The 23,031-nt window shown below is 40.2% G+C and overlaps 1 protein-coding gene across 4 annotated transcripts in view; it reads left to right on the top strand.

Moving 5' to 3' along the window:
• ERICH6 (glutamate rich 6) overlaps positions 1-8,475 on the top strand; it is a 46,180-nt gene extending 37,705 nt beyond the window's left edge. For 3 of the 4 annotated variants that reach the window (XM_055247535.2, XM_055247534.2, XM_055247536.2), the window contains 2 exons: positions 1,384-1,612; positions 8,205-8,475. In XM_055247535.2, the coding sequence (XP_055103510.1) occupies positions 1,384-1,612; positions 8,205-8,468 (493 nt within the window). In that variant the 3' untranslated portion in view covers positions 8,469-8,475. Of the gene's footprint in view, positions 1-1,383; positions 1,613-7,645; positions 8,164-8,204 lie in introns of those variants that run through there. The other variant, XM_063620250.1, reaches the window with a different exon arrangement.
• Positions 8,476-23,031: the final 14,556 nt, after the last annotated feature.

Raw genomic sequence — 23,031 nt, 5'->3', positions numbered from 1 at the left:
TGAACTGAGCTCTGAGGCACCCTGAGATGGCTCCTTGATACTCTCATAGCCCTCTCTCTGCCTCTTGTGTAGTGAGTCCATTTCCCTTACTTGACAGACATTCCTTGAGGGCACATCCTGAATCTTTGCTACTACATAGCAGCATATCTGTACATAGTGTAGACTCAAAGAATGTTTACTAAATAAACAAGGGACTGATTTAGCCAGATAATTTTAGCTAGGTATGATTTTCACCCAGATTTCAAGATAAAACTAAATCTTCCCTTCCCAGACACAATAAGATAATCACCTCGGTTTCTCATTTGTGCTTTTGTTATTAGATTACTACCACTGATCAATACTGGGTCCAATTTAACCTACTATGTATATACTCTGTAACTTCAAATTATTTCATTTAGCCTGACAAAGTGAAATTTGGGTTCTAACTTCAAATACAATTCAAACTTTTTGAACTTTTTAGAAAGAGGTCTTTTCCTTGAAGTTATATACAGGTATAACAATCTCATCTGTTATACAGGTATAACAATAACATCTCTAACATGAGATGTTAGCTAGGGGTCCCCATGGCCAAGTCATCTAGTTTTTAAAAAATAATTTATTATCAAATTAAGCCAACTTTCTGAGTACCCAGAACACTGTATCTATTGTCTGTCCTCAAGGTGGGGATGGTAAGAGGGTATGAGAAGGAGATAACTGAATAGAATGGCACAGCGATTAGTGCTGCCAGATCTCAGATGGTGAGGTGCTAAACGTGAGGTAGTAAAATGTAAGGCATTCATGGTCTGAAGAGATGGGGTCGCCTCGTGGGTCTAAGGTCCACCTTTGCTCTGTCACAGACCTCTTCTCCACTGCAGTGATCACAGAGGTGTTCCCTGAGCCCCTGCCCCCACACTCAGCCATGATGGGAGGACTCCTGGAAGGACTCCTAGCTCCTAGTTGGACATGGCCAGAAAACAGCTCTCTTGTACTGAGGTCAACACAGTTTTCCCCAGAATTTACAGCCACAGGTCTTTATTTTGGTGTGGTGAAAATCTAAGCACTGGTCTTTCCTCCTCTTTCAGGATTAATCGACTCTTCTGTATCTCATTTTCTCCAGACTAAACCTTCCCTGCTCCCTCTTCAACCTTCCAGACTCCTTCATCCCAGGCTGATCCTTTGGACCCATTTTAGTTTATCAGTATGAGCTCAAATAGGATACAGTACTTCAGATTCGTGTAGAATTTAGTCATAGTATTATCACTCCTGAGATTACCTGAAGTTCCACCACTCCTGCTAATCGCTGGCATAAACCGTTACTCCCCTTGGTTAGCAAGTGACAGGGATAATTCCAGTATTTAATTACAGTGTTACTGTTTATGATTTTTACATTTCCTTCCTGCCCAGGGTATACCTCAATATCTTGGGAGGTCAATATTCAGATCAAGCCGGGAACAGAATAAGAGCTTGGAATTGGTCAAATTCCATCACTTCCTCACCCTTTGTTTCATTTAAACCTGTCTTTCTGGCTTTGAACCGTTATATTGGAGTCCGCATCTTAGAACAAGACAAGATTTCTATAACTTTTCTAGCAATGGGCCAACAGGCAAGAATCAGTGTTGGAACCAAAGTGAAGGTAGGTACATTTTTAAAAACAGTTTAAAGCATTTAGAATAATAATAAGAGTAAAATAACTTTTGTTAGTATTATTACTGATAGATTACACTAGTGCATAATCTACTGTCCACTAGGATTTTGGAATTCAATGGAAAAACATGTAGTGAAAGCTTCATATGGAATTGAGGTGGCTTTATTGTTTCTTACTCTGAAATTCCTTTTAGTTCAGACTCAGATCCACGTAACACTTATTGAGTGTTTGCTCTGTGCCAGAGTAGTGCTGCTTTGGGAGTTTAGTTTAAAGATTTCGTATTGTGTTTGTTTTCCTCCCCGCCGTGGTAGAGAGCCTTGGGTTGGGTCAGGAGACCTGAGTTTGAATAATGTTCAAGACCAATCATAAGCCCTGTCTCCTTGAAGACACTTCCCAGACCTCCTAGTCCTTTACCCAGTCAGCCTCAAACACATCCTTCTGTGGGTTTTCTGTGTACTTGCCTCCATCCCCGAGCTTGCGGAACAGTACTGCCTTTCCTACTGGATGGCAAGCTCCTGAAAGGAAGAATCTCTGTCTTATTGACTTCTGTAACTCCAGTGCCTCTCCCTGAGTACATCCTCAGTGACCAGCAATAATGCACGGTGGTTAAGAACGTGGAATTCAGGTTGCAGATTCTCTGTAGTTTCAAACCTCAGCTCTGCCACTTGACTGAGTGAGCTTGAACTTCAGTTTCTTTTTCCATAAAATGGAATAATGATTCCAACCTTACAGAGTGCTGTGAAGATTTTATGAGAATGCAAAGCACTAAGGGTGGTACTTGGCACTAAATAAAATAATATATAGAGATGGATACAAAGAGAGATGGACGTATAGCTATATACATAAGTAACACATATAGTGTGTGACTTCAAACAGGTCCCTTAAACTTTAAGGACCTTTGTTTCATTGATTTTTTTTTTTGAGATGGAGCCTCGCTCTGTCTTCCAGGCTAGAGTGCAGTGGCACAATCTCAGCTCACTGCAACCTCCGCCTCCCAGGTTCAAGCAATTCTTCCTGCCTCACCGTCCCAAGTATCTGGGACTACAGGCACCCGCCACCACGACCAGCTAATTTTTGTATTTTTAGTAGAGACTGGGTTTCACCATGTTGGCCAGGCTAGTCTCGAACTCCTGACCTCAGGTAATCCACCTGCCTCAACCTCTGAAAATGCAGGGATTCCAGGCATGAGCCACCACTCCCGGCCTGTTTCATTGATTTTTTTTTTTTTTTTTTTTTTTTGAGATGGAGTTTCTCCATCGCCAGGTTGGAGTGCAGTGGTGCGAGCTTGGCTCACTGCAACCTCTGCCTCCCGGGTTCAAGCGATTCTCCTGTCTCAGCCTCCCAAATGGCTGGGACACAGGCACGCCACCACGCAAGGCCTGTTTCATTGATTTTTAAAGGAAGACATAGCTCCAGACTTCAAAAGTGCCTTCAACTTTTAAGTATGTGGAAATAGAATCTCAATATTCAACACAGGAAGGAATATCTCATGACCACCAAACAAAGGGGAGATTTCAGATTCAGGCAACATAGAGCGAGGGTCTACAATGTGCTAAGCACTATTCCAGTTACTTTCAGTAAGTCTGGAAACTGCAGTCAAATTTTTAGGCTCCAGACAAACTTCTTTCTTGATTAGAAATCTGCAGTATCCCCTCCTTTTGTTACATTACATCCATAGTAAATACATTCTTACCCAAAATATAAAAATATTTCTTTCTCCCCTCTCTCTCTCCCTCTACTTCCTTCCCCCACCCCTGCACCTCCCTTCCTCTCCCCACTTAGAAATTAATTTTAATCAAAAGAGTCATTTTGATGCAAAAGGAAGAGTTCATTATTAAAGTTTTTTACTTTTCTCATTGTTCTCATAATCACCCTTTAGGTTTTTTTTTTTTAATTACAAGCGACTTGCGAATATATTTTTATATTTAAAGATTCAAACAATACAGAAATAAAGATAATTTTTTAAAAAATGAGATTCTCTTCATTTCTTCTTCTATTCTAACTCCCTTCCCCAAAGTAACCACCATACAAAATTTAGTGTGTACCTTCCTCTTTACTATGCATTTATAAATTATTTTATACATTTTTTTTTTTTTTCAGATGGAATCTCGCTCTGTTGCCCAGACTGGAGTGCAGTGGCGTGATCTTGGCTCACTGCAACCTCCACCTCCCGGGTTCGAGCGATTCTCATGCCTCAGCCTCCTGAGTAGCTGGGGCTCAGGCGTGCACCACCACACTCAGCTAATTTTGTATTTTTAGTAGAGGCGGAGTTTCACCATGTTGGCCAGGCTGGTCTCGAACTCCTGACCTCAGGTGATCTGCCCACCTGGGCCTCCCAAAGTGCCGAGATTATAGGCATGAGCCACCACGCCCAGCCTATTTTATACATCTTTTTTAAAACATAAAAATTAGATAATATACAGATTATATAGTTGGAGGGGTTTCCTATTTGTTTTTGTTTTCCAGTTAGTAAGTATTGAAGATTTGTGTCTACATTTTGAAGAATATTGAATTCAATATAAATATTAAATTTATATGAAATTTAATGACTTCTCAGTGGCATTAAACACTGATGATCTCTTCTTCCTGGAATCATTTCTTCCCTTGCTTCCAAGACTATTCTCCCCTGATTTTCCTTGTACCTCACAGGCCATTTCTTCTCATTTTTCTGGCCTGATCACTCTTCATCTCCCCATTTTCTAAATATTGGAGGAACCCAGAGCTTGTCCTTGGGCTGTCTTTTCTCTATACTCACTCCTCAGATTATCTCAGATAATCTCATTATCTGATTAGATTATCAGATTATCTCATTGAATCTCACTTCCTTAAATATCATCTGCATGCTGATAGCCCTTTAATTTGTATCTTCAGGTAGATCTCCTATGAACTCGAGACTTGCAAGTCTCTGATTCCAATTCAACATACCCATCTGGATTTCTAAGAGGGCATTAAAAACAACACAGGCCAGGCGCCGTGGCTCATGCCTGTAATCCCAGCACTTTGGGAGGCTGTGACGGGAGCAATACTTGAGCCCAGGAGTGTGAGACCAGCTTGGGCAACATAGTGAGACCCGATCTCTATGAAAGTCGTTTTTAAAATTCTCCAGACATGGTGGCGCATGCCTGTAGTCCCAGCTATCTGGGAGGCTGAGGTGAAAGGATAGCTTGAGCCCACCATTGGCAGAGTGGGGGGCAGGGGATTCAAGGCTGCATGAGCCGTGATTGTGCCGCTGCACTCCAGCCTGGGCAACAGAGCAAGACCCTGTTAGGAAAAAAAGAAAAAACTTAACACAGCAGAACTTGATTTCAACACTTGATCCAATCTCAGTCCTCTCCATCTCAGAAAATGGCAAGTACATTCTTTCACTTGTTCAGGACAAAAACTCGGGAGTAGTTTCACAGCTCTAAACGCTCTGTTTCACGGGAGTCCCATACCAACTCATCTGTAAACTCTACCTCCAAAATACCTCCAGAGTCTCACACTTCTCACATTTTCCAGTGCTATCATTCTTGTCTGCCTCTTTACCTGATCCATCTCTTGCTTGATTATTGCAATAGCCTCCTAATAAGTCTCCCTGCTTCTGGTCTTCCCAAAGTCTATTCTAACACAATACTTGGAATGATACTTTGAAAACATAAGTCTGATCAGAACTATCCGGGGGCTTCTAATTTTACTCGAGTAAAAGCCAAGGCACTATAAAGGCTGGCAATGCTGTACATAATCTGGACCGCTTTCTTTGAATAGTATCTCTGTATTACCTGATCTCACTCACTCTGTTCCGGTCATACTGGCCTTTTTGCTATTCCTTGAAAATATCAGGCATGTTCCTGTCATAGGATCTTTGCATTTGCTATCCCCTCAACCTAAAATGTTTTCCCCGCATTTAGCATGTGGCTGTTCCCTCACTTCCTTCAGGTTTCTTCGCAGCCCTTTCCTGAGCAATCCATCAAAACTAGCCACACCCACCCCCACCTTCTCCCTAGTACTCTGAGTGCCTCTTTGGTCATTTGCCACACGTTTTAATATATAGTGCTGTCATTTTCTTTCACTTCTAAATAATTTAGAATACCTATTTTGACTTCAATATAGTAGTCACTGAATTTTCAAATAGATAGAAAGATTTACCCCTTTCTTGTTAATTTCAAAATGGTCAGGAAATACGACTTGCAGTTTTTTCCTTCCTGTTTAGAATATATTGATATTTTCTTTGTGGTTGGTTACATAATTTTTATGTGTTCCATGTATATTTAACCAAAATGTTGTATAGTTTATTGGCACAAATTCTATGTCCAGTTGTTCTAGTCATACCTCCCTCTCTATCCTTTTATTTTTGTGTCATTGGGTTTACTTCTGAGAAATGTATGAAAGTTTCCCAAAATGGTTGTGAATTTGTTCATCGTTCCTAATGTTTCAATCAACTTTTGCTGTATATATTTTGAAGCTCTGTGATCAGGAAATTAAAGATGCTACTCTCTTCTTTGTGAGTTGTACCTTTTGCCAGGGCCAGCCCATTCTTTCCCCTCACTCATTCACTCTTCAGCTGTTCCCATTACGTGCCTTAGTGTATTAGTGAGGGCTTTGTTTTTATTTTGACAATAAAGGTAGTAATGTTATCAACATGTGTTATTCCTAATTTCCCTTTTAGTGGCCTTTATCTTAAGTGCTGTTCCATCTGATGTTAAGTTCTTACACTTGCTTTCTCTTTGTTAGCATTTGTTTGATATTTTTTCATCCTTTGATTTTCAACCTTTTTAATGTAGTTTTGAGTTATATGTTCTCTTGCAAACCACATATAGTTGGATTGTGTTGCTTTCCTCAACCTAACAGACTCAGTGGTTTTTTTGTTTGTTTGTTTTTAGAGACAGGGTTTTGCTCTGTCACCCAGGCTGGAGTGTAGTGGCGTGACCATAGCTCACTGTAACTGCAAACTCCTGGGTTCAAGCCATCATCCTGCCTCAGCCTCCCAAGTAGCTAGGACTACAGGCATGCACCACCATGCCCAGCTAACAGACTCAGTCTTTTAATACACTATATTTTAATGGTTAGTTTAAAATTAACATATCTTTTATAATATGCATAGAATTAACTTCCAAATCCTCTAGTTGTTTTTCTTCCTTAACAATATTCTCTCAAGTCCCTCAGAAAATATTAACTATATAAATATGGATATATTTCCTAAAGTCTTCCTCTATCTCCTAATTATTTTTCCTTGAGTATAAGTTTATCTGATAGGTAAATGTGGTGCCTCTCTTTAGTTGCATCAAATATTAGGTGATTCTCAATTGTGTGTTCAATTTGGATTTGAGAATTCCTGTTTCCCTGTTCTGCTTACTAAAGTTTGCTTCAGATGCTAAGGGGTAGAAGGCTAGCACTAGTGCCCGCTGCCAGCCTCAGCCCATGGGCACCAGTGCTCAACACAAAGGAAAAGGTGAGGGGCCTGCCTCCCAATTGATCGGCCTAATGTTTACCTCAGACTCTGTCCTGCTTCCCATTTCTGTTGAGGTTTTGCTCAGAATATATGTGTTTTTGGTTACTGGTTTCATTTGGTCATTTCTCTCTATATGCATATGGTCTCATCTGCTTTTTGATTTTTCAGGAATTCCTTAAAATTATCCTGCCGATGAAATCTTTCTTATTCCAACCCCGCTGGAAACAAGGGTGGGGGGGAAGGAAATCTTTCTTATTAGAGTCATCATTGACTTAATCAGTAAAAAACTTTTCTGTCATGGTGTGATATTTGGGGTAAAAGATTCTGACTTATTCTTTGTTATTTGTCCATCTCATACTCTTTCCTTCCTCCATTCCTTCCTTTCTATGGAAGGAGGAGTGAAATACAGAAATGATACTGTAAGTATCATCTTTTGCAGGTAAGTGGTCACTTAGCTTGCAGAGAGTAGTAGTTCTGCTTACATCTAACCTGCCGCAGAGAGGCTAAATGCCCCTCCTAGGCTGGCTTTGAAGCTACAGAATGAAAACACCTCAGGCAAGACTGTCCTGGCAAATCCGTTTATGTTTCTGCAGCTGCAAGCAGACAACACCAGCCTTGAATCATCAAAAGCTGTGAGAGAGCGGGGAGAGCAGAGGCCAAAGAAGGGTAACGGAGAGATTAATTTGGAATGGCTTCCTGGAGGTTGGGGCACATTTAGGAGCAGGAAAGGGAGTTTTAGTTTTCCCCAGTCCTACCTTCTCTGAGGAGAACTGCCATTCTCAGTGCCTTCCCAGTGAGCACCCAGCCTTCAGACCAGCACTCACCCTACCTCCCCCACTGGGCACTTTCCAGGCAAGGGACTGTGTCTGAGGCATCTTTGTGATTCCCTCAGTAGGTGCTGGTTAAATTACTTGAATACATTATAGGCTTTTGAAGGTATCCAGATTCCATTTGGTCTCTCAAGTCTCCACAGCGTTTCAGCTCTTTCCTCATTCAGATTAGAATAACTCCACCACCCCTGCTTATGGATGAATTAGAGTGGACCCTCATCGGGGAATCCAACCCCACATAAGTGCCATGACTCAGCTCCTCCCACCTCCCCAGTTCCACTCCTGGACTCTGAGTTTCCTTCTCTTTCTCTTTGCTGAAAAGCTACCAAACCCTGAGGAGATTCCAATCCTCCGATACGTGAGTGGAGATGACCTTCTTCTGCTGGCCAGTTTAATAAAGATCCGGCGCCTGTTTCATAAACTTGAAGGATGTGTGAATTTTCCCTCAAGCCAGGTTTGGGAAAAATTAAAGCAACCTTCCTACCTTTCTTCACTTTCTCTAAAACTAATTGCCCTCTGTCACAGTTCTGGTATAAAGCAAGATATAATGAAGACAATAAGAAATATAATAAATGAAGAAATTTAACTAAGAATGATGGTGCTTTCATTTGTTTTGTTGAATTTTTTGGGGTTTTTTTGGTTGAGGATTTTTTGGGGTGGAAGGATCGGGAGTGTGATGGCTAATATCAATCAAAGGTCAGCTTGACTGGATTGAAGGATGCAAAGTATTGTTCCTGGGTGTGTCTGTGTGGGTATTGCCAAAGGAGATTAACATTTGAGTCAGTGGACTGGGAAGGCAGACTCACCCTCAACCTGGGTGGGCACCATCTAATCAGCTGCCAGAGAGGCTAGAATGAAGCAGGCAGAAGAAGGTGGAATGAGCAGACTTGCTGAGTCTTCCAGCTTTCAACTTTCTCCTGTTCTGCCTGCTTCCTGACCTCGAACATCAGACTCCAAGTTCCTCAGCTTTTGGACTCTTGGACCTACACCAGTGGTTTGCCAGGGGCTCTCAGGCCTTTGGCTACAGACTGAAGGCTGCACTGTTGGCTTCCCTACTTTTGAGATTTTGGGACTCAGACTGTCTTCCTTGCTCCTCAGCTTGCAGAAGGCCTAGTTTGGGACTTCACCTTGTGATGGTGTAAGTCAATACTCTTTAATAAACTCCCCTTCATAAATACATCTATCCTAGTAGTTCTGTCCCTCTAGAGACCCCTGACTAATACAGGGAGGATTCAAAAAAAGTATACAAAATGACTAAAATACCAAGAAATATGCTATATTATCAATTTAGAACAAATTCTGAGCACTAGTGGTTTACATTTTTTTTAAGACATGGGGTCTCACTGTTGAAGCGGTGTCATTTTCTGGGGTGATACCCAAGGTTCGTTGCCTTATGCCAGGAAAATTAAGCACACAGACACACACAAGGAGTGAGTTTTAAGAGCAGAGGTTTAGGCCGGGCGCGGTGGCTCACACCTGCAATCCCAGCACTTTAGGAGGCCAAGGCAGGCAGATCTCAAGGTCAAGAGTTCGAGACCAGCCTGGCCAATATGGTGAAACCCCGTCTCTACTAAAAATACAAAAATTAGCTGGGCATGGTGGCATGCACCTGTAATCCCAGCTAATCAGGAGGCTGAGGCAGGAGACTCGCTTGAACCCAGGAGGCAGAGCTTGCAATGAGCTGAGATCATGCCACTGCACTCCAGCCTGAGTGACAGAGCGAGACTCCATGTCAAAAAAAAAAAAAAAAAAAGCAGAGGTTTAATAGGCAAAAGGAGAAAGGAGAATAGCTTTCTCCTGGGAGAGAGACAGGAGCCCAAATGGGACTTCTGGCACCGGATTTTATAGACAGGCTTGAGGAGACGGTGTCTGATTTACATAGGGCCCATAGATTGGTTGGACCAGGTGTGATGTTTACATAATGCACAGGGAAACTGGCTGCCCCACCCTAATCTTATTATGCAAATGGAGTTTTTGCCTGGTAGACTCCATGTTGCCTTCTTCTTACTGTACACATGGCTGGCAAAGAGAAGGGAAGATGGAGCCACCATTTTGAACATGCCTAGTCCCAGGTAGCCTTTTCCTATTGGCACAGCTGCCAGGATTCACCCATGCAAGCTTCCAGTTTGCTTGTCTATGTTTGCAGCTCAATTTTACAGGCTGCTCTTTGTTAGAAAAGAAAATGATTTGGGGGCTGCTTTTCATTAAAAGGAAAACCTTACTGAGGACATCCTTGCCCTCATTATTTGCCTAAATAATTCCTTTTTAACTCCTATGTCAATGTGTTGCCCAGGCTGGTCTTGAACTCCTGGGCTCAAGCAATCCTCCCAATGTGGCCTCCCAAAGTGCTGAAATTACAGATGAGCCACCCCAGCCTAATAACCCAAGAATGCCTTTTATTATTATTATTATTATTGAGAATGGGATTTGCTGTGGCACCCAGATTGGAGTGCAGTGGCTCAATCTCAGTTCACTGCAGCTTTGACCTCCTAAACTCAAGTGGTCCTACCACCTCAGCCAGTTCAATGATAGGGTTGCTTTAAAACAGAAAGCAAAGTTGAGAGTTGGAGGTGGAGGACCCTCAAGACATAGAAGGGTGCCAGAACTCTGTAGCTCCTGCACTTCCCAGGACTTACTTCTCAACTCTTTGTTCTCTGGGAGAGGGTGAAATGTAGTTTCAGGGGACACTCCTTACACTGAATTCCAAATTTGGTGCTAGTGTGGAACAAGAGGGATTAGGCCTACCCACCATTCAGGACTTAGTGTCAAATTATATTGTTTCCCTGCTAAGAGCTACCTGAGGAAATACAAGAGGGAATGGAAAGGAACGGAGTAAGTGGAAGCATAGAGTATTCCAGGGAGGCTGAGCGACTGGGAGATAGGGGGCCTGGTTCTTGCTATTAATCCATTAACTTCCCTTTTTTTCTTTTCCTGCTTTTAGTTAGCCTTCTTTCAAGGAATTTTGTTAATACTGAGGATTCCGTTTTATTTTTTATTTTCACTCTTGCCATTCCCCACTGCTATCTTTGTGAAAAAGAGGTTCCTAGATTCATATCTTAATCTACATTAAAGTCTTTCTCTTTTTCTTTTTCATTTTGCCTTTAGCCTCTTCCTTTTCATTGATGAGTAAACTTTTAGCTTCTATCAATATCAAGTAAGATATTAAAATAATAGAGCTTAAATGTATCAGAATAGCACTAAAAATTTGCACATAAGGGCAAATTGCAACAAAGCCCTAACTGAAATCTGTTTTTGTACATCATTAAAAACCACTTTTGGGGTGCTGAGCCCCAAAGGCTTTGATTGGCTGAGATTAGCAGGATAATGGGACAGCGTCTTTTACCATGTTGCTTCATGTCTAACGCCAGAATGTTATTTACTTTACTAAATGATAACTAATGACATGTAATAAAGGTGTGAAAGAAAATAAAAATATCAGGACTCCAAACTCACTATGCCAAAGGAAAGAGTCAAGCTTGAGAACTAAGTCACACAAAACTGGTTTCTATTTTGTTCCTAATTAGATAGCTGCAAAGAGAAAAGGCTACATACTTCCCTCACAATTTACTCAAAAGGAAATTCTTTTGGGGGCCCCAAAATCTTTACACTAAAACAGCTTCATTGAATGTTAACCTGACAATGTAAATTAACAGCTTCTCATCACAGGCATAGGGAAAAGTCATCCCTCTGCTCACCTGAGATAAATGCATATTTGACTACTTCCTCTACTCTATGTTTATCTTATGTAAAAATGCAGATCCACCAGCATGAGATGAATGCATAATTATTCCTATATCCCCTCCTTTCCCATGTAAAATGTGGATTCAGTGAATGCTGATCAAAGACTCAAAAGATGCAACTGCTTGCCCCTTTTATTCCTTCCTCTTCTTTTCTTCCCCCTTTTTTTCCTTCCTCTTCTTTTCTTCCCCCTTTTTTTCCTTCCTCTTTCCCTTACTACCAGCTCTTTCCCTTTTAAATATTGAAATCTCAGGTCAGGTGTGGTGGCTCACGCTTGTAATCCCAGCACTTTGGGAGGCTGAGGCAGGCGGATCCAGCCTGGGTGACACAGCCAGACTTTTCTCAAATAAATAAATATTGAAATCTCAGACCTTATTTGGAAAAAGAATGGGTCATAGATGTTCCTGTGGTTTTGTGCTCCTTTCTCCCGGGTGCATCCGCCATCTTGGCAAAATAAACTTCTGAAATGATTGAGACTCATTTCAGTCATTTAATTTGATTTACATTTTCTTTGATTTATAAGAAATTTACATTACTTATTTTAAAAATTATTAAAAATGAAAATATTCCCAAGTGGAAAACATCTATCTATCAGTCTCATATTTCAAGGCAGTTAGAATTATTTAAGAGAACTGAATAATTCAAAATAACAATAGTGATAAATCTTTTTTAATTTAGAGACAGAGTCTCACTCTGTCACACAAGCTGGAGTACAGTGACACAATCTCAGCTCACTGCAACCTCTGCCTCCCGTGTTCAAATGGTTCTTGTGCCTCAGCCTCCCAAGTAGCTGGGATTACAGGCATACGTCACCACACCTGGCTAATTTTTGTGTTTTTAGTAGAGACAGAGTTTCACCATGTTTCCCAGACGGGCCTCGAACTCCTGGCCTTAAGTGATACACCCAACTCGGCCTCCCAAAGTGGTAGGATTACAGGTGTGAGCCACAGCACTGGGCCAGGTAGCCATCTTTAATATTGTGTTCAATTTCATTCCAGTCCTTTCTCTCTCTCTCTTTCTCTGTGTGTGTGTGTGTGTGTGTGTGTGCGTGTGTGTGTGAAATTTCACGCAGGGGAATTAGTCATTGCCAATAAGAATTTTGAAAGATAGAAAGTAAACGGAATTTTTGTTCTCAAAAGAAAGCCACAGAAAAACTCTATTATAGAACTGCAAAATAAGCCAACTAAATTAAATGCACATTGCTTGTTAGTAAACTGGAAACAAATATCTTGTGAAACTGTTAGGATTTTCATTTTCACAGTAAATTTACTACTAGCTTATTAAAAAAATTAAGCAAAGGCTATTGGAGTCTACATTGTTTTAATAGATGTATTTAAATAAAATTAATAGGATTTGGACGGCCAATAACATTCAGAAGCAAATGTTATACTGTAATAATAAAAATTTCTCAGAAACACAGAATTTCTGGCTGGGTATGGTGGCTCACACCTGTAATCCCAGCAGTTTGGGAGGCTGAGGCAGGAGGATCACTTGAGCTCAGGAGTTTGAAACCAGCATGGGCAACATAGTGAGACCCCATCTCTACTAAAAATCAAAAAAATTAGCCAGGCATGTAGTCCTAGCTACTAGAGAGGCTGAGCCTGGGAGGTTGAGCCTGCAGTGAGCTATAATCACGCCACTGCACTCCAGCCTGGGCAACAGAGTGAGACTCTTATCTCAAAAAAGCAAAAACAAAACAAAACAAAAAAACAGAAATGAACTGTATTTTTCTCCAACTATGTTAGAGGGTACACTAAGGAAAAGTAAACAATAGATTTTACTTCAAACCAAGTAATTTTGTCCTGATCATTCTATCATTCTAATGTTCCATTTCCCTGCAAAACAACAAATATTATGCTTTTTTTTTTCTTATCTCTGTCTTATTCCAGAAATGATATAAGGTGCCTTTTAGGAATATATCCAACATAGAAAAATAAAATACTTTAAAAATAAGTGAATATAAGTGAGGCAAGTAGAAAATAATATGAAATGAGGAGTAAGATTGTTTTCAAAATGCCGTAAGGGGCTGGACAGAGCAAAACCTTGTCTCAAGAAGAAACAAAAAAAGTCACAAGATCTAATACCCTTGCTAGGTCGGGATAACACAATCTGTAATGAGAAGATAACCAACAAGTGATTACGGCCTCCTCGAGTTACACGTTTCCTTAGAGAGAGTGTTGTTTCAGTTTTTCCCCTATAACACAGAGTGAAATCCAGGAGTTAGGAATACCTTGATTTGACCCAAACTGGCAAGTGCAAAGCAGGTAATGAGAAGACTGTGTGTGTTCACAGCCACACAAGAAAATCACTAGAGCATCTATAGTACACTTTGTGGTGTGACCCAGCATTAGACAATGCACAGAAAAGTCCAGGGATCCACTTTTCACATGCTTGCTCTACAGGACTGACACCGGGAAATGAAAACCACAGTGTAACATCCATCCAGATTCTTCAGAGACAATGCCCAATTGTGTCATTTTCAAAATAACACAGAGGCTTCCCTCTGTTAAACTATTAAGCAAAGGGGCAACATGCTGGAAACATAATCAACCCCTTGATCTCTTGTTCGTATGAATGCATATTAGCACCTGACAAATGTTGAATGAATGAATGAACGAGCAAGTAAAGTGAAATCTCTGTAAGAGATATACATGGCCATGGAGGAAAATTCTTAGTGTCTCTTTGCTGCTCTATTCAGTGCTTGACAGAGTGGGTTGAAAATAGATTAAAATAGATTCATATCGAAGCCTATTTCCCACTTCAATCTTTTTATGAAAAACCTGGCTTTCTCTGGAGTTGAGCTGCCACTGGTAACAAATTTCTCAGAAACACGGCTGGCACTGGCACTGTCTCTATATAAACTGAATGTGTTAATAAAAGTTTTAATTCCAGGCTCTGAGTTTACTCCATCCATTCATTTGTTCATCTGTTTAATAAACATTTATTCATTGCTTATTTCGTACCAAGTACTGGTGATACAAACTTAGAACTCATAGTTTCCCGTCCTCAGGAAAAACAAGACACAAGAAAAGGCCATGACAAAACAATGAGGTATGCTCAGTGACAAAAAGAAGTACAGAGAGCACCAAAAGGAGAGCATATGTCTCAGCTCAGGAAGCAGATGTCATGTGCGGGTGGAGGGAGGAGAGAGCAAAGAAGGCAAAGGAATCAAATGACCCATCTCAGAATGATCATAGAATTTTTTCCAGAAGCAATAATTAACCCTTGAGTATGTTGACTGGAAGTTAGAATCACAGGTGACTCAAATGATGACGAGAAAGTCACAAATATCCAGATGATAAGTAAATAAGTATGTGCTCAACCCCTTGGGGACTTGCCCACACCATCAGATTAGCAAGAAAGGGCCAGAGATGATTCAGGCAAATCCTGTCCTTGACCAAGTACTGAAGGAGGCCACAGTGACTTCTGGAAAGGTAGAGAGCAAAAGAAGGAGTCACAGGCTTCATCTCAGGCACTGAGGGCAGAAGGAGATGGCCTGGCTTTGTTCCAAAGTGAAAGGTTCAGTGGTGGATGAAACCAACGCATGAGATGTTGGGACATTCAGAAGGAAAGGCAACACTGGCTAGAGCCTCTGTTTAGGACACTACCAGGGTCCTCTGCATTCTCTCTGATCTATATGCCAGTGATCAGCAAAATGCAGGAAGGATGAAGAATGAAGTTATAGGAAAGGGTAACAGGTTTGCATGGTAGAGAAGGCATCAGTGTGTACATTCATTCATTTGATACAAATTTAGCACATGCCAGGCACTGTACATGGCCCTTGTGGTGTTAATATTGCAGTGGAAAATAATTTCAGAATGTGTTAGGAGTAAGTAATCACGTAAGCAGGGGACTACTTTATATATGTAGTCAGAGAAGGCCTCTCTGAGGAGCCAATATGTAAAAATGGAGAAGAAATTAGTAACACAGTGAGCTGAGACAAGAGTGTTCCAGAAAGAAAGAATACCAAGTTATGAGATGGGAATGAGCTTGCCTGCACACTCTAGGGCTAGAAAGGAGGCCACTGTGCATGACAGGGAATGTGGTGCAAGGTGAGGCTGGTGAGGTAGGAGGAGCCAGTGAATGCAGCTCTGTGCACTAGGGTAAGGAGTTGAGATTTTAATCCACAGACGCTTGTCTTTTTCTTGAAGAGGTGCCAATTTTTAAAACCTGCAGTTGATCAAACTATGCGCTTTTTCTCTATCCTACCCAATAATGATGATCCAGGAGCAAGGATGGAAAAACAATGGGAACACTCAAATACCTTTGGAGAAAATGAAAATTGGTATCATCATTTGGAGAGCAAATTGCATTAGCCAATAAAGCTGAGGATGTGCCTACCCAACACATGGAGATTCTGTTCCTAAATAGAGATATCCTAAAGAAACTCACTGTATCAGTCCATTCTCACACTGCTATAAAGAAATACCTGCGACTGGGTAATTTATAAAGAAAAGAGGTTTAATTGGCTCACAGTTCCACAGGCTGGACAGGAAGTATGATGGGGGAGCAGGCACTTCACATGGCTGGGAGCAGGAAGAAGAGAGAGGGCTGGGGGGCGGTGCCACACAGTTTTAAACAACCAGATCGCATAAGAACTCACTCACTACACTGTACCAAGGGGGGGTGGTGCTAAACCATTCATGAGAAACCATCCCCATGATAAAATCACCTTCCACCAAGTCCCACCTCCAGCACTGGGGATTACAATTCAACATGAGCTTTGGGTGGGAACACGGATCCAAACCATATCACTCACGTTTACTCAGTGAAACAAAAACAAGCTTGTTCACTGAAGCATTGTTTGTAATAGAAAAACAACAGCAACAATAAAATGTCCATCAACAGAATAGGTAAATTGTAGTGTATTCACACAGTGGAATTCCACACAGTACTGCAAACGAATGAACTAGAAATACCTGCATCAATATGAACAACTCTAAAAAACATTTTCACTTTGAATGAAAAAAGCAAGAGGGCAACGGAACACATTCAGTATTATTCTACTTATATGAAGTTTTAAAATATGCAAAATGATCCCATGTATCATTTAGGTAGACATACTTGTGTAGGAAAAGTATAAAGTAATGCATGGGAATGCTTGATGTCAAGGTTTGGGCTGGCGCTTACCACTGGAGCTATATGTGATGTTGGGAGGTATACAGCGGGCTGTGACTATTTCTTAAGCAACGTGGTAAGCTCAAGAGGTCTTCATTAACTGTTCTTTATATTTTTCCAATATCTGAAATTTCTCTTTTTATATTTAAAAGACTAGCCAGAAGCAAGCAAGTAAATATGAAAAGGAGACTGGAAGCAATTATTGGGGAGAAGCAAACAATTCTGTGAGTCAGCAGAGGCTTTAGTTGAATTCTTCAAAGTAGATTAGGGAATCAGGCCACCAAGGCTGTAACTTAGACATTTCATCTTATCCAGAGAACAGATGAACTTTCTTTAATACAAAGTATATCTTTACTTTTTAACTCTACGCTTACATAATTCTCTAGAGATGGAGACCAGATTTAGAACTCAACACAAACAACCTAGAAATTCTCTACCTGAGTTCATTCAATTCATGGATTACCTAGAATGCACACAGGTAATGTGTCTCTAAAAAGATGTGTTACATTTTCCTGTGTTTGCACTACCTGATTTCTTTTCCCAGTGCCCAAATCAGACAGGGATGCTACACACTTCCATGCACTTCTAAGTTTTGACGATCCATTTGCTGATGGATCCAATCATTTTGCATTCAACAAAGACGGAAAAACGTAACCCAATTCCCAATTCCACAAACTCAAATGAGGTTTTGGGAACTCCTCTGGGACCAAAAGGTGATATCATTGTTTTTTTGTCAATTTTATAACAAAATCTGAGCCAGAGGATAGGATAAAATAATCCTCCTTCATACTCATATATTGCTTATACTTTGAGTCCCACAATACTGCAAATTTTCAGCAAAGATATTAAGACTGAAAGATGGCAAGTGACTTCTTAGGTCTCACAGCTAAGCAGCAAGTGGAGTTATAAAGTGAGCCCAGGTCATCTGACCCCATCAAATATTTTTCCCTCTGTTTCTCACCAGGGCTCACTTTGCCAAGGACCAAATCCCAGAGGGGTCCAAAGAGTATATCACTCAGACTATCCCAGGGCAAGTCCCAGCTCTCCATCAACTAACTGTGTGCCCTTGGGCAAGTTACAGAACTTCCTTAACCTCAGTTCTCTCAGCTGTAAACTGAAAAAGATAAAATCAACTTCTCATGGTTGTAGTGTCTCATTAAGTTTGGGCTACTATAACAAACTACCATAAACTGGGTGGTTTGGGTAACTGGATAAATGTTTAGTCAATAAACATTTTTTACAAGTCTGGAGGCTGGAAGTTTGAGATCAGGGTGTTTGAGATCAGCATGATCAGTTTCCGGTGAGGGCCGCCTTCTGGGTTGCAGACTCCCAATTTCTCACTGTATCCTTACATGGTGGAAAGAGAGCTATAGACCTCTCTGGGTTTCCTTTTTGTAAAGGCACTAATCCCATTCATGAAGGCCGCATCCTCATGACCTAATCACCTCCCAAAGACCCCACCTCCAAATACCATCAAGAGGGTTGAGATTTCAACATAGGAATTTGGGGAGGAACACAAACATTCAGACCTTAACATGTACGTCTGACAACTAGAGAGAATATGTGTGCAGTGCCTGGCCTACTATAGTTGTGCTTAGTGATGGAAACTACTGTCATAATTACAGAGATCTCAGCCTCTCACTGACGCAGTCCTTCTGACCAAACCAAGGAATTAACTCACCTTTCTTCTGGGGCTTCAAAGAATTAGAAACAATTGTAGAGGCCCGGTGTGATGACTCATGCCTAAAATCCTAGCACTTTGGGAGTCCAAGGTGGGAGGGTCACTTGGAGCTCAGGAGTTCCAGACCAGCCTGGGCAACATAGTGAGACCTTATCTCTAGTTTATAATATAAAAGAAGAAATAATTATAGAGTCATGTTAAATGAGAGAGAATTAGTAGGAACTGAAAGCTCATATCAGAAAGAAATTAATTATTAGTATTAAAATAAATGATGTTAATAAGTATTAACAATAATAGAAGTAACTTTGTACCATACAAATATATTTGTTTCTCCTTTACCCACAGAGAATAAACAGAAAGTGCTACATAAATTGTACCCACACAATTTCCTTAAGCACACATTTAAGTTTTTGTAGCGTTGTTTATCAATCTCAAAACAAATGAAATTGTAAAGTATGGATCAATTTCTACTTCATTAAATTTTCTCTTTACAATAGCTTATGTAAAACAGACATGGTTTAAAATAAATTACATTCTAGTGAATGGCACTTAGCCCCCTCAGAAGGAAGCAATCAGTCCAGATCAGTGGTCTTCAAACTTTTCCCATTTTATGCCCTTAAGAAAACATTTTAATGCATGTTCCCCCTTGCACATTTTTCAGTTGACATCTATAATGATTCATCATAAATTTAGGCAGTTGCAAAAAATGTCATTTTCAATGTATTATAAATATTGACATTTTGAAAGAAACATTACCTTCCAAAATGAATCCAATGGAATCTAAATACCACAGTAATATAATACTTGACATTATCCATTTAAAAAATATATGAACTAGCTCTTTTTTAACAGCCAGAAATTCTGCAACGTTCCTTTTATTTTCTTTTGAACTTAGAGTTTCATCCTAATTCCTCCAAAGAAGTTTATTTGGGCTGTGATATATTTTTATGCTTGAAAATCTATTACTGATCATCTTCTCATATTTCTTGACTACGAAAATAATATATTAAAATTTAAAAATGTAAAAGTTTACTTTCTGTGACCTTAAGGCTGTGTATTCCAAAAAATCCTTTGATTAACATTACAACTATTATTAGCACATAACTGATCAAAACAACATAGCAAATTTTGATGAAAGTAAAATTTCATTGGAAATGTATGATTCACTCTCCTTAAATTTGGTTAAACTCAAAGAATTACAAACTGCTTAACATGTATGTTACCCAATCACTAGGGTCACTGATTTTCTCAACATGGATCCCTTGGGTGTAGCCTAGGAGGGTTGTGCACCTGGTACACCCCCTCAGTGAGACACCATGGTGAGGGGTCTGCCTTTCTTCGTAAATGGGAGCCTACATCTTCATTACACACACAATCTCTGTCCATTCCCATTTAGAGAAGGCATGATACTGAGCCCATGGGAACTGATCCCCTAAGAAGCCTTTACCCCTGAAGGTCCTCAGATCCCGTTTGAAGATCACTGAATTAGACCATCCCCCGAGGGGAAAGCATTAGCTGAACATCCAGAGAAAAGTTGACACCCCACATATAGTATAACCAATTTTCCTACCCTTGCGAGGTGCAAAATGGAGGTTCTTTCTGGTCATGAAGCAAAGACTATTATATGTATACACACACACACTGCACACACTGTAGGGAGGAAAACTTTCTCCTCTACCACCTTGTGTCCTAGAGCATGGAACCTGGAGAAAAGTGTATTACACATGTGCAAGCACCTGAGAGAGAGCAGGAGAGAGGGCGGGAAGGAAGGACAGACTTCCCAAACAGCTAACGGTAAGGATTTAAGTGAAAAGGGGCTTCAGTGGTAATATATGGAAGATTCTGCGAGGCTCGTTTACACAATATTCTCGGAATGTCACTGTGTTAAAGGTCAATTGCTTCTCTGTTTGAAGACTCTCTTGGAGAAGGTAGGCAGTGGGTTATGGCAACTGAATTCTCAGGGAGCTTTGCTTTAGTCAGATATGGGACATGCAGATAAGATTTATTTCTGCATCTGCTGTAACTAAAAAATTTTCAGTTTAAAATAACCTTTATGCCATTTTGGTGGCATGTTAGTCCTATCAACACACACCCACACCACTCCTCCAAAGACCCTGTGGTCTATAGCCTCGCCACTCAGAGGGTAGCCCTTGAACCAGCAGCATGGACATCATGCAAGAGCTGGTTAGAAATGTGGAATCTCAGACCCCCCAATCAGAAACTGCATGTTCACAAGTTATCCGGTAGATTTGTGTGTGCTCGCTGTAAGTTTGAGGAGCACGGATCAGCATCTAGTAGTTCTCAACTCTGGCTGCACATTAGAATCACCCTGGGAGCCTTTCAAATCCCTGTGCCTGGGAAATCGGAACTCTCCCCAGGTCATTGATAAAATTAATATTAAATTTTAAAATGTGATCATGCTTTTGTGGTTATTTTTGTAAGGCGTCATTCTTTTCAATACACATACTGATATATGAATAGAATATGATATTTGGGAATTGCTTCTGAATAATTCAGCAGGGGAGGAAAGAGGAAGAAAGTATCAATGGAACAAGAATGATCATGAATTGATCATCTTTCAAGCTAGGTGAGTGGTACATGAGAGTTCCTTATACAGTTCTCTCCATTTTGATATGTATTTTTAAATTTCCATATAAGTTAAAAACACATACATATATTTCATATTTTTATATATGCACACAATTTTATACACACACACACACACACACACACACACACAGCCTGGTTCCACCACCAGAGATTCCAAATTTAAATTGGTTGGGGCGAGCGCAGTGCATCACATCTGTAATACCAGCACTTGAGAGGCCGAGGCAGGAGGATCACTTAAGGTCAGGAGTTCAAGACCAGCCTGTGCAACACAGACAAACTCTGTCTCCAAAAAAATAAAAATAAATTGGTTGGGGTGGAGATGGGTTTCAGTCATTCCTCATCCCCCAAGTTTATTAAGGTATAATGAATAAAATTGTATTTATAGTGTACAACCTGATAATTTTATATATATATATATATTTCGCTATATATATACCTATACATATATATGTATATATACACTATATATACATATACATATATATGCATATATACACTATATATACACATATACATATATGTATATATACACATATATATACATATACATATATGTATATATACACTATATATATGCACACACATATATAGTGTATATATACATATATATAGTGAAATGATTACCACAATCAAGTTAGTTAATATATACATCACTTCACAGTTACAATTTTTTGTGTGGTGAGGACATTGAAGATCTACTCTCTTAGCAAATTTCAAGTATTTAATACCATATTATTAACGACAGTTACCATGTGTGCATTAGATCCCTATAACTTATTTATCTTATAACTGAAAGTTTGTACTCTTTGACCAACATCTTTCTCATTTCACCTACCCCTAAACTCCTGGCAACTACCATTCTATTCTCTGTTTCTATGACTTTGACTTTTTCAGAGTGCACAAATATATGATCAAATTTCAGATCATATAGTATTTGTCTTTTCTGTCCGACCTTTTTCATTTAGCATAATGCCTTCAAAATTCACCCATATGTTCTCAAATGGCAAGATTTTCCTTTTTTAATTGCTGAGTAATATTCCACTGTATAAGTATATACCACATTTTCTTTATCTGTTCATCTGTCAAAGGACACAAGTTGATTTCATGTCTTGGCTATTGTGCATAATGCTGCAATGAACATGGGGGTGCAGATATCTCTTCAGGATATTGATTTTATTTCCTTTTGATACACACCTAGAAGTGGGATTGCTGGATTATATGACAGTTTTAATTTAATTTTTTGAAGACCCTCAATACCCTTTGCCATAATGGCTGTACCAATTTACATTTCTACCAACAGTGCACAAGGGTTCCCTTTTCTCCACATCCTCATCAATAGCTATCTTTTGTTATTTTGTTAATACCCATCATAATGAGTGGGCTGACATCTCCTCGTGGTTTTGATTTGCAGTTCCTTGATGTTTAGTGATGTGGAGCACTATTTTTCTGTACTTGGCTATTTGTATGTCTTCTTTGGAAAAACGTCTGTTAAGGTTCTTTGCCCAGTTTTTTTTTTGTTTGTTTTTTTTTTGAGACGGAGTCTCGCTCTGTCGCCCAGGCTGGAGTGCAGTGGCGCGATCTCGGCTCACTGCAAGCTCCGCCTCCCGGGTTCACGCCATTCTCCTGCCTCAGCCTCTCCGAGGAGCTGGGACTACAGGCGCCCGCCACCACGCCTGGCTAATTTTTTGTATTTTTGGTAGAGACGGGGTTTCACCGTGGTCTCGATCTCCTGACCTCGTGATCCGCCCGCCTCGGCCTCCCAAAGTGCTGGGATTACAAGCGTGAGCCACCGCGCCCAGACTTCTTTGCCCAGTTTTAATGAGATTATTTGTTTTGGGTTTTGTTGTTGTTGTTGTTGTTGTTATTGAGTTGTATGCGTTCTTACATGTTTTAGATGCTTGCCTCTCATCAAATATATGGTTTGTAGATATTTCTCCCATCCTGTAGCTTGCCTTTTTGGTTGTTTCCTTTGCCATGCAGAAACATTTTAGTTTCATATAGT

This window comes from Symphalangus syndactylus, chromosome 17 (genome assembly GCF_028878055.3).
Source record: "Symphalangus syndactylus isolate Jambi chromosome 17, NHGRI_mSymSyn1-v2.1_pri, whole genome shotgun sequence".
Taxonomy (NCBI): Eukaryota; Metazoa; Chordata; class Mammalia; order Primates; family Hylobatidae; genus Symphalangus; species Symphalangus syndactylus.
This window is presented reverse-complemented; position numbering and strand designations above follow the sequence as displayed.